General features: G+C 36.1%; 1 protein-coding gene across 1 annotated transcript; it reads right to left on the minus strand.

The window, feature by feature from the left end:
• Nucleotides 1-97: 97 nt before the first annotated feature.
• LOC103995738 (phosphoenolpyruvate/phosphate translocator 2, chloroplastic) lies at nt 98-6,160 on the minus strand. Its single transcript, XM_009416419.3, has 9 exons — nt 5,650-6,160; nt 3,899-4,021; nt 3,658-3,810; nt 3,243-3,328; nt 2,983-3,067; nt 2,716-2,835; nt 2,485-2,553; nt 487-616; nt 98-367 (listed from the first exon to the last, which is right to left on the minus strand). The coding sequence occupies exons 1-9, from the start codon at nt 6,016-6,018 to the stop codon at nt 297-299; spliced, it is 1,206 nt and encodes a 401-aa protein (XP_009414694.2). The 5' UTR covers nt 6,019-6,160; the 3' UTR covers nt 98-296.
• Nucleotides 6,161-12,815: the final 6,655 nt, after the last annotated feature.

Genomic DNA, 12,815 nt, shown 5'->3' on the forward strand with positions numbered 1-12,815 from the left:
CGTAAGGCTTAATCGAAAGGGTAAACGGAGTTCCAATCCATGAAAAATATGGAAAAAGCCAGAGTACTCCAAAAGATACAAACCCTAGAAACAGAACTTGGAAAAACAGCACCTACTTCATATTGCAGCAGAACATGTCACGATTTAGAACTTATAGAAAGAAAAACACCAGATATTTCGCAAGCAAACAAGAGTGTTCTCAAATTCCATACCCAGAAGAACGCCGTGGAGAACAAAGCAGGATAAACATAAATTGCCTAATCCCTAGTAACAGAGGGAATGAGAAAAGCAGCTAATCATGCAGTCTTGGGCTTGATTTTCTTTACCCTCGAGTAGAGGAAAACTCCAGCAAGTGCGATGCCGGTACCTGCAACAGAGAACTTTCTTGATGAAGGCACAAGAGAATGATGGTGAAAAAAATACTGAAGACGTACTCAAATTTTATACAGAACCAGCATCGGTGGAAGGGCGCCATAAAAGTCTTACCGAGTGAATTGATGGGGGAAACTGGTGTCCTGAAAAAGAGGACTGAAGTCACAATGACCACGACCCGCTTCACACAGTTGCCGACGGAGTGGGTAACAGGTGATACCCTTGCTAGTATCATGTATGAAACCTAGCAGCCAAGTTTAAGTGATCAGCAAGCATTCATACAGGCAAAGCTTCCAGCAGACGAAAAGTGAAACAACATTTGCCATCCAGCAATAGAACGGAAAAATATCCTACGCTGATCACACTACTGGGAATAATAAGAAAGGAACAGCAAAGTGTTCTCTTTGTTCAGAAAAGGAAAAAGGAGATTCTATGCAACAACACAAGGACACGGATCAAATATAATGACTCGTAAACCATTTGGAGAAAACTAAAACAGTGGTCCCTAAATTTGAAATTATGCTGGTCCCTGAATGAATGTGGTCAAACCTGAGTCTATATCTGATAACCGCTGCTGATGGTATGGTCAGTTTAGGATATGATGAAGGAAGATAAATTCAGCAGGTTCTAACATCCAAAAAGCAATTCACAATGATGAAGGTTGAGTAGATTCAGAAGTGTCACGAGGGAAAACAAGACCAAAAACTTGGTTAGAAATAAGAGGAAGGAGATGATGGCCCTAGAACTAAGGACACCAACCTTGTTAAACATATCACTTTCTTATCTCTGGTCTTATGTAGTTGTCAGGTAAAGTTCTTGACTTCCACTGTTTCTCCTTGGATTCAGTCTAATATAACTTCTAATCTTGATGACTTAGATTCATATCATATCCTCAGGGCCAAGATCGGTTGTAACATTTCACACATATATTTTGAACTTTCATGTTACCATTAGTCATCATAGCCCTCTCAATGCAATATGAAGTCCTTTTCATATTCTTGGAATTTATGTGCTTTCGATACATTATATGATCAAATCTGTAAGGCTTTTGTGAATTTAAATTGTAAAACACATTGATTGGTAGGTCAAAATTCATGTTCACTAAGGCAAATATTTTATATTTATAACCTTGTGATTAAGCAACATAAGATTATCGATTTTCCCCACAATTTTTTATCATTCTATTACATTTAAGATAATAACAACTCCATGGGTTAACCCAGTCTGACCCCGTAGGCTACAACCACATAAAAACTCAGACTGGATCTGATACCTATGGTTGGGAGAATGATCAATTTTTGGCAAAATGATGATAACTTCAAACTCTAAGATCCCAAAGAAACACATCGTATATTGAAATATAAATATGTCACAAGGGTAAGAAGGTCAAAGGACCAGCTAGAATTAGTTAAAAACTATTTTGAAAGGAGTGGAGAAAGTTAACCTTTATAAACATAAATGGAAGAAAATGATCTGTATAGAAGTAAGGTGACTATTGTTGTATGTGCCAGTTACTTTTGTGATCGCTTGCACGCTACAAGAAACTCCAATAGTACCATATTAAGCATCAAACATCATAAGGTATGAAGCAATAGTGACTGGGGGGTACAATGGTACAAATCCACAAGGTCTTTCTTTCCCTTTTTTTTTGGAAGGGTAAGTAACGAAAGCGGGATTCAAGCCCAAGACTTTCCTATGAACTGTCAAAGTCTTTAACAACTAAGCTAGCTAACACTTTCTAAATCTACAAGGTTATTTATGCACTTAAAAACTAATTTAAACATGAAATACTAAAATGGCAAATAGAAGGTGCTCCTAAAGAACCTCAACTTTTGGCAATTAAAACTCTTTTCAGGATATTGACAAAAAAGAATAAATTCCAGTAAATTTCTAAAATAAAAGATTGACGAGCAAATATTAAGAAAGTATTCACAATAACAACAGCACAGTAAATAGACAATAACTCAAATCTATAGTATCACATTGAAAATGTTCTTTTATTTATGACTCAAAGATAAAAATCTTTTCAAAACATAAACATACAGGCACACTAGCTATATATAAGCTCACTGTCTATGCACGAAATATGCACAATAATTTAGAATATCAAACCTGCTGATAAGCGTGAAAGCACAGTGCTGCGAGACAAGATCTCATGTATATCTCTTTAAGATTCAAACCCTAAAGCATTAAGCCAAACAACAATAACAACAGAATTAGATGTTCCAGAATACTTCATTTACATCAATTTGATTGTAAATACATATTTATTATGAATTTTAGATATATCTAAAATCTAAATACAGAAACTATATGAGAATGCGCCTTCAAGACTTTACATACAGTGGACTGCAGATATGAAGGGGTAAACTTGATGCCCTCCACAAACAAAGTTGCAGGAGCTAGGAGGAAAAATGACATGATAGTTATCATGGAGAAGAGATTTATGTTGTCCAACGATTCCTGTAACATAAAAAAGCAAATTATGGCACAAAATTTGCCTCAGGAAGTGCTTTCGTGAAAATTAAATGAAATAGTTCCATATGTGAAAGATTATAATGATGTTTGTTAGCATAGCATACACATTCTGCTTCTAGAAAACTTGATCACCTCTTTCTTAACCATGACTTTCTTGCTAAGCACATTGCGGGATTGGAAGGTCACATTCGAAGCCATTGCACTCCAAAATCCAGCCCTGATTACAACATAGGAACAATCCATTAAGATTATAAAAATACAAAACCAAAAAAGGTATATTTTCATTATACTGTAAAGAGGTGAGTTAAAGAGACCAGATGATTCATGCAAACAAACATCAATGTTATGAAAAGCCTGATAATTTCCTAATTTGAAAAACAAACATTATTTACCAATTAAAAGAAGCTTCGGTGAGAGAGGCCAATGCCACACCACCAACAATTGGCACAAGGGATGCTAGAACCCATATAGTAGGCATCTGCATCCACATCAAGTTTCGATTATTTGCAGGGAAAAAAAAAATCACAAAATGCTAAAGCTACCATCTCCAATTTAGAAGAGACCATTTATGGTGTTACAAGTTAATAATACGATAATCAAAGGACAAATATCTCCATTTCTACTAGTTAGAGGAACCTTTACAATCTTCAAACTGCAAAGATTTTAGATATACTAAACATAATTACCCAATTTCAAAATAGATTATCCTAATATATACATCAGAAATATTGCAAGGCAGGAGATGCTGATCAATTGTACAAAACATAGTATCCTGTTAAAAGGAAAAGAAAAGTTTAAAAGAATCACCTCCCCTAAAAATAAGGCAGAAAGAAGGACAGAGAAAAAGGGCTCCATAGCTTTGATTGTGTGCGTGAATGAAACAGCAACCTTTCCCAGACTCATATTTGTAAAGAGGTTACCCATTGTATGGACTGCAGCCAATGGTAAGATGGCAGCAAGCTGAAAAGAAGTGATGATAAAATATCATGAATTGATCTACTGTGCATCTTCTAATGCTCAATTGAGTACCACTATCACAAAACATCACCTGTGAAGCAGAAATCTTAGGTCGCTTGTATAGATTAGTGGTCCACATGAATAGGACAAGACACGTTCCAACGGCAAATTGAACTGTTGTGATGGTAAGTGGAAATTGGAAAACCTTCAGAACCTGTGACATATAGCAGCCCAAATCAGATGGCAATAAAGACAGGACAACTAATGGTCATGGATAAGCAGAAAATTTCTTTAAGAAACAAAAATGCTGGAGGAAAGAGCATTTACTGAAAACAAGAATGGTGTTTCAACCAAGTCCACTGACAAAAGTACGAAACAGAACAATTTAGTTTCTGGAAATTAAAAAAAATTGATGTAATGTGATCAACAATCATGAAATTGCAATTGTTTTTCAACGTAAAAAGGCATTCATCAAAAATTTCATCCACAAGAATATTGTCTTCTTTAGCACTATGATATCAAAACAAAAGAATCTGTTATATATTCTTTGTAATTTCAGAGAAACCCATGTGATCACTTTGACAAAATTTAGCAATAACACGGGAATATAATTTTATCGTAAAATAAGGTTTGCCACATCCAACAACATATCCAGTCTGCCAACCTGTTAATTACAAAGACACACTACAGGATTTAAGGAAATCAAAGGCAAACCTAAAAAACATAAAACCAATTTAATTAAAAACCTTTAGTTTAAGGTTTATATCCACAACTCAAGCTTAGAATTAATTCCATTTAAACTCTCATCAACTAAAACAATGCCATCAACAAATAAAATACACCTGAAATCTATCATGTGTTTCACTAGCACATTCATCCATTGCCAACGTAAAATTTCCGATGTGCCTTATATTGATGGGAAATTCATTAGACACACTCCATAGTTTACACACTAATGACAACACTTCCATACATACCTTCTATAGCATCAAAATAATTAATGGATACACTTCCATTTATTTTTGAAAACATTTCATGATAGATCTCTAAAAATCTTTATCATAGGCTTTTCAAAATCAATAAAAGATGCATGCAAAACCTTCTTCTCTGTATATGTTTTTCATTAATTGTCTTAGGACAACTCTATCATAGGCCACATCATTTCATTTGGAACCATAATCTACCGAAGAAATTGACATTTGGAAACTAGGATCATCGTGGGCCAGCTAGGGCTTTCAGACTCGGAGCAAAAAAAATAATAATAATAAAGAGGATATAGCTGATGTCATGCCATGCCACCGATGGGGTATAGGCAAGGCCGCTCTTATTATCCCACGTTCAAGGTTGAAAGTGCAACGACGCTAATGTAAATAAGCCAAAAAAATCAGAAGAAGATGAAGAACATATTGCTTGGAATCTACCCTAAAAAAAGAAAGAACGAATGAGGTGGAATCTTCTGCTTGCGCTTGTCACAGCCAGCTGAGTACCTCTTTCACATGCACTCAAAGCTAATAAAGATAGACATGACAATTCTAGAAGCTCAACTTCCAATTAAAGAAAAAAGAAATAAAGGAAGAAAAGGTTGCAAGAAAGGAATGTATCAGCCAAAGATCCAAAAAAGCGCACATAGTTAAAAATACACCGGCAAACATCCCGGATCATTTAGATAGTGGACCAGAACATGCAGATCTGCAGATTCAAAGCAAAGGGCACAGATCCAAGTGACACGGCCACCAGCTCCCCCAGTATCAAATATTTCCATCAAAGAAGAAAGAAAGAAAGAAAGAAAGAAAGAAAGCAAGAAAGGAAAGAAGAGAGCAGAGGAAAGCGGAGAAGACGTGCCTGCTTATTGTATATGTTGAAGTAGATGTTGAAGAGATACCAGAGGCCGAAGAGCGACCCTAGCTGCACTGTCTGCAGGATCCCGCCGCTATCAGTGGCGCCATCGCCGGCGGAGGCGCTATCGGGGACGGAGGCCGCGCGGGCCGCAAACCGATCATCGGGCCTTCGATCCGAGAGGGATGGGAGGGATACCAAGGGGCGGGGTGCGCCGGGGAGGCCTTGGGATGAGGAGGCGGCGGCAGCGAGTGGTTGAAGGCGGGATCTGCAGGTGATGCGGGGAAGGAGTAGGAGGTTTGGCCTCGGGGTGGGGGGATTCTTGGAGTTTCGGAGGAGTGGCGTGTAGGAGGGAGAGAGTGCGGCGCTCTGCATCCCTTCTTCTTCTTCTTCTTCTTCTTCTTCTTCTTCTTGTCCAGTTGACCGCTTGCGAAATGCGGAGGGCCGCGGGATGAGGAGGCGGCGGAGAGGTCGAGGAGCAGAGTGCGTGGTGGGTGGCGATGTGCAATGAAGAGGCCGGAAACACAAAATTATATATTTCTTCGTATTAAGTGATTTTTCGTTTCTATTCCTCAAATTTTGAATTTAACTATATATATATATATATTTATATATATATATATAACCGAAAAAATTCTCATGGGTTTTGTTTTGAGCGCCATATTTGACGAAGTGGAACATCCTAAATATGATAAATTTCCCCCCCCCCCACCCAAAAAAAAAGTTTGAATGAGTACATTGAACTTGAACTAATTCATCTTCCATAAATTGGTAAAAAGATTTGGTTCGTTTTCTATAAATTATTTATCATCTTTTGTCATGTTTACCTCTCCCTCCCCTTTAGGATTTCATCCTCTAGTATTTCTCATTTTATCTCTTAATATTCTTATTAACCTTCTCCATCTTCGATTAGGTGCTATTAATTTTTGACTCGTAGGTAACGCACTGATCCTCAATTATGTTATTGTTAAAAGGACAAAGTTTAGATAGATTCCATAAACAACCAATGAACTCTTTTGAATTAAAAGTCATCACTTGTAGTTATAAATTTACTTTGTTCTCACTAACTCAAACTTACTTCAAATTTCATCATTTTTACTTAATTGATTTTCATTTCGATAAATAAATAATTATATTTTTAAAAAAATTAAAAAAATTATTATATTAAATAATACTCATATGTGAAGTTGACCTATCATTTATACAACAATAAACTAATTAATTAATTCAGATATCTCAATAGAGATAAATAACTATTTAAAAAAAAATTTATAAGGACTTGCTGACACAGACATGTAAAAAAGCATCGACTTCGCGAGTGGGATGCTACATGATTTCTCACATGGCTCTTTCGCAAGAAAAGAGAGCATGCAACAGCCTTCTACACAGTCAAATACATATTAGCATATTTCCATTGCCAAGCACGATACTCAACGACCGACCTAAATACATAATTCTCTTGGGAATAGCATTTCATGCTCCCAAACAATTTCATATAAGATAGTAAAGGCAAGATGACCTTTCTACTGCACATACCAACGCTAAACTTGGAAATTATCCAGTAACTACAGTACAAGCTTCTATAGTCTTGCATATTGGTTTTCCAATGCCAGACGGCAGGAATGTAGTGAGCTAGATGAGTCTTCGCTCATAGTCACCAGCCACTGTGATGTGTCTCACCCATGGAAAAGCTTGGCATCCACTCTTTATGATACTTATGAAATACCGGACCAGGGTAACCAATATAACAGATGCATCAACTACTGGTTCATATGGTAGTTTGATATGGAGACTCTGAAAGACCAAAACACCAGCATCTCAGAGGTAGTGAAATATAGGAGAAGCCTTCTTCTCGGGAGCTGCTGCTTCAGCTGTCATTTCTACATTCTGCCCGACACATGTACTCCCACGTGTCGCAAAGAATCACACAAGAATCATGAAGAAAAAAAATTTAAATGTAAACTTGACTTGATGGCACCTCCTATTAATCCGGAAAGAGAAGTTACATCCCGTACCTTTCCACCAGGAAAAGATTTTATTTTCCAGACTAATGCATCATTCTCAGGTGCATATGCAGCAGAACCTATGATAGGATTGGTGGCTTCTGAAGTGACAGGCAGCTCAGCTCACTTACCACGTTTGTCGCAGTGCTGTTTGGTAATGAAATGATAACATAAGTTTATAGGACGGCACGAGTTAATGGAATGTGCAATCATCTATGGCAAAATGAAAGTCAGCTAGCACCTCCTTTCCTAAAACTTAAAACTGACTTTTCGCTTTTTCCATGATCTGTAGGTGACTTCTTGAGTGCCTCTTGACTTGAGCATCCCAGATCGGAGGCTTTACCTGAGTGACCAGAGTCAACAAGAGGTGCAGGTTAAATAAATGCTCACAAAACTTTAATTTTATAGTGGAGTACTAAATTATAGAATCCTTCTTCATGAAAAGTGAAATTTCCAAGTTAACAAGAGTGCAGGGGGTAAGGCAAGGATGGGAGGATGGGGGAGGGGAGGAGGGGAAGAATATGAGGAGGAGGGTATGATGGTATTCCAATCCAAAAATGAGACCCAGTACATTTGTCATCAATTAGGACTGTACCGTGCATATCTTACCCAAAATATAAATCTCAATCAGCTCAAAACTCCGATAGACAGGAGTTAGGACGTATTTTTAACTGGAACAAGTAACATGTAGATGGAAATGAATTATCTCTAAAAGATGTCCAGAATTGCAAAAAGAAGTCTCTAAACTTAATCTAACTGCAAAGCAGAGAGCATCCTTAGATCCTCTTGCTGCATTTACACCAAACAGAAAGTATTTTTTTTACTTTTTTATTTCTTTTGTTGCATTTGCAACATATCTACTTTGGGTTGTCAATGAAAAAAAGATGGTCACTCAATTCTTCTTTCCCTTGTTTACAAACATTGCTAAAAGTAGGTCACTTCTAGATATTGGTCCAAGGATATTATAAAGAAGCGTTCTTAACCTTTGCCAAGGGCACTCACACTGGCATCCCCAAATTGAACATGATAAACTAAAATGTTTATCCTATCCTCTTCTAAATATTGTTTATGCACCTAAACTGCTTCGCATGTAAGACAATGATAAACTAAAGATAAAAGAGTTTTTCATAGACTGTTATATACATAAATTTGCAGATAATTCAAGGACTTTGCAGCAAAATAATTGATCTTATTAATAGATGCAAGAGAACAACATTTCCTCGTTAAAGTTTCCCTTTCCATCAATATAACCAATGAAACTATGCTTGGGAGTGTTTAGTCCAGCATTCCAATAACGAGGTTGTTCAAATTTTTTTCTTTATACTGGAAAAAGAATATTTCCCTTGGTTTCCCATATATCAATTCATGCCAAGTGTGTTAAAGATGAGACAAAAATGCATGAGTCAATGGAATATCTTAGTTATTAATGGATGAATCTGCACCCTCGTACATATCATTACAATGGAAGTTAACTCTTCATGGCCGAAATGCGGTTTAACATTAAATTGCAGATAAACTATGGCATCAACCAATTGTTAAAAAATGATTAATTAAGTGGTAATGAGCTTAAAAATGGCACAGACAAACAAAGAGGTTCATATTCTCATCAAATCTATGCCACAATACTCCAAATGAGATAAGAATAGAAATATAGGAAAGAAAATGCACCTCAAATATGTTCTCATTTCCGATGCCCCAACAACATCAGAATGGATAATCTGTCAATTGCTGTTGACAAGTATATTGACACTTTCAACCATGGCCAAAAGCACCTTGCAAAAGAAGGAAAGAGAATCCAGAGATTGTTTAGTGAACAGTAATTAACAGGTATCCCCACAACACGGACAAATGACTTACTTCATTATTGTTGTATCACAACCCTTCACTGCACTAAGACACCGCATTTGTGACAGCCATCAGAGACCTCTGTGTAACTTCTGTCTTGTATGCATCTGTCTTAATAAACTCACCGAGAATCTTAGCTTCAGTGTATTGCAGGTAACCAAAGTTCATCATTTCGTTGAGTAACTCATACTGTCCACAATATACAGAGGTTTCTATTTCATGACTGCAGAAAATGAACAATAAGAACAAGAAAAGGAGTTCCAAGATTTGGTGTTCACCGTACAATGTAATGTCTATAATGCACCAGTGAAAGGATAGCTTCTCCACTTACATCTCTTAAAAATTCCTCCTCCAGTTCTTCAAAAAATGTTTAAAGATCTGAAATTCATGTAATTAAGGATAAGAGATGAATTAGTTACTTGAAAGAAAAAGAAAAAACATATATCCCTCATCTTGATGATTATTCACATCAAGGACAATATGATAATGCTGGCAGAATTGCAGTTCTGCCTCACCGCTGTCATCAGGAAAACGTTACTATGCTGGGTTAACATATACCTGTGTGTCACGATGACATCAAACACAACAGGCGAGTGGGGCTCGAATGTCCTGTCTGTCACAATCAAACCAGACACAAGGTTCCATCTTTTCTAATAAAAATGAGGGGAACCAATCCAAATTCATCAAATTTTCCCACTGAGATGCATCAAATTTTAACCAAGCTGAACTGTCCATGTTAGTAGCCATCTAAAATGTAAGTTTGATGACCCAAGCCAAACAGACCGAATACATGTGTAACATTTGTTAACTAAAATTTTAAATCAGACATTTTTTGGAGAAACGATAGAATCGATTCGATTCAAGATCTTCGGCAGACCAAGCCGAAGAGAATCAAGTCTGTTTGGGCACAATGTTTACTGCTAGCTAAAATATTAATGCATATCATCCAAGGATTGATCAGGCACAATGTTTACTGTACAGTGTTGAGTGGAAAGTTATCAAAAGAACTAGGATCACAATTAAGAAATGAGCATGTAGAACATAAGCTTAGAGAATTTGTAAGAGAATAAGACTAATCTGGATCTCTTGATGGCTAGCAAGTTGTTTGGAGGTCGGGAGCCAAACAGCAGTATGCACATAAAGATAATGAACATCTGCATACCAAAGAACAAACAAAACAGTGTATTTTGGGAGAACGACATTGGCCAGGTCTAATACTATAGAATTTACAAAGTACTGTTAAACATCAGAAAAAATCCTTCCCTGAAGACGAAATAATACAGGTTCAACCATTTCACTCCAAGTCAGCAATGATTAAAGACAATTATGTACTGGCCAAATTGCCCCTATCACGGTATTTCTGAATGATATGAGAATCATGAAAAGAAAAAGTTATAGTGCCACAAATATGTTGATCTGCAAGATATAGTTCGAGAAATTTCAACTATTGAACAGAAAAACAGTCTGTCAAGGATATACATTTGTCCAAAAGTATTCCTCTTTAACCAATAATGAGCTTGATATAACCTACTATATTGAACAACAGCAAGCTTGTTGATCTTCCCGGTTTTCCATTGCAGCATTTTATTCTGGCTTTAATGATGATGAAGAGTATTAATGACAAAAAAAAAACCCACCGAGACAACATATCTGAACAGAAATATATTGACATGGACCATTAACATCAGCTAGTTGATCTACTTAACTGCTGCAGTTTTGGATATATCCTTCATCAAAAACATCGTATTACAATAAAATAACTGAAAGAAGAGAATTATATCTTCAGATAGAAATGTATAGATATCAGGCCATAAAGTCATTGCAGGATGTTATATAGTTGAAGGCTAAGAAGTATCGCCAAATATCATACAACACTGTTGAGAAACCAAGTTCTAAAAGGATACAACTTATTCTACGATCTGAAAGTAACAATTTGCATCTCATTGAACCAATGTTGCTAAAGCAACCACCAACATCTGCCTAGGCTTTTTTCCAAGAAGATAAGTCTAATTTGAGTATTTGAATTTAAGTGGAGCCATTTAGTACAAAGACTTTAGCATAGTTATTTGCTGATCGTGAATTAAGTCATCACATCATATTCATCTTCAATTTAACCTTGCATGTTTGTGAAGACAATTTTGTAATCGATGCATGTTTATTGTGATGCAGTATAACGTTTATTTAACATAAAATATGAATGATTATGTTTTTAATTGGTGGTTTGGAATGTTTAAGCGTGCAAGTTTACTCAGCAATTTTAGTTAAATACAAGCAAGATAAAAGAGATTTAAAGAAGGCAGTTGTCAATATGCACAGCCTTACCTGGTGCATCACAGCTCTACCATGCACTAACTATTGCTCCCTGTACTCTCTCTCTATCTCTCTTATCTATTATATATATATATATATATATATATATATATATATATATATATATACTTTTTACAGAAAAGAAGCCCCAGACTCATCAAAGGTCACAGATGCAGCAAATAGCAAATCAACCTAAGTAATACTTAATCCATCATTGGAGCTTGATTTTCACAGCAATGAAAATCCATAATATTCATGAATGTCATAGTCATCAAAATCTATTGGATACATCATCAATCTATCACAATATGCAGTCAATACATCATGAACCAACGACGCATCATCTATCCAAGATGGACGTCTAAGATGTCTCTGAATACAAGTTTGGAAATCTTTATGCCTCAAAAAACATATTTTGCTCCCTATTGTTCTTACAGAAAGGTGATTAAGTTGAACAATCTTCCAAGACCTATTGTGACAAATATAAATGTTAGGCCTTTTTTTTTCAAAGACACCTAAGAAAATGAATAACAACACTTAATTTTCCTGCAGGATACACCTGTAAATTGAGTCAGGTAGAGGTAACAAATAGGACTTGCAGATGATGTTAAAGTGATCTTCAGAAGTAAAATATAGGACTTATTTTTTATTTTGAGATGCTTAGGGGGATCATGAATGACCAAGCCTGCATATAGTGGTTTCTCAATAGGTACACAAGTCTAAAACCATCAGATAACATTACGAGCTGTCAGCCCAGAAATCATGTAGATTTGGTTGTGTAATAAAAGAAATGATTGATTTAAATGCTTGTGTAATAAAATAATAGCAATTGTGCAAACATTGGTTTGTTAAGTTTTCTTTATGCGTGCTTTTTATCATGAAGCACAACAGCGTGACTTCCACTTGCATCTACTTCATGCAGTATCTTAAAAGTCATCTTCTGTCAAAATATCTCAAAATCATAATTGACAGTATGTTTATTTGAAACAATGGGGAGTCGAAAAAATCTTATAC

This window comes from Musa acuminata, chromosome BXJ1-8, assembly GCF_036884655.1.
Source record: "Musa acuminata AAA Group cultivar baxijiao chromosome BXJ1-8, Cavendish_Baxijiao_AAA, whole genome shotgun sequence".
Lineage (NCBI taxonomy): Eukaryota > Viridiplantae > Streptophyta > Magnoliopsida > Zingiberales > Musaceae > Musa > Musa acuminata.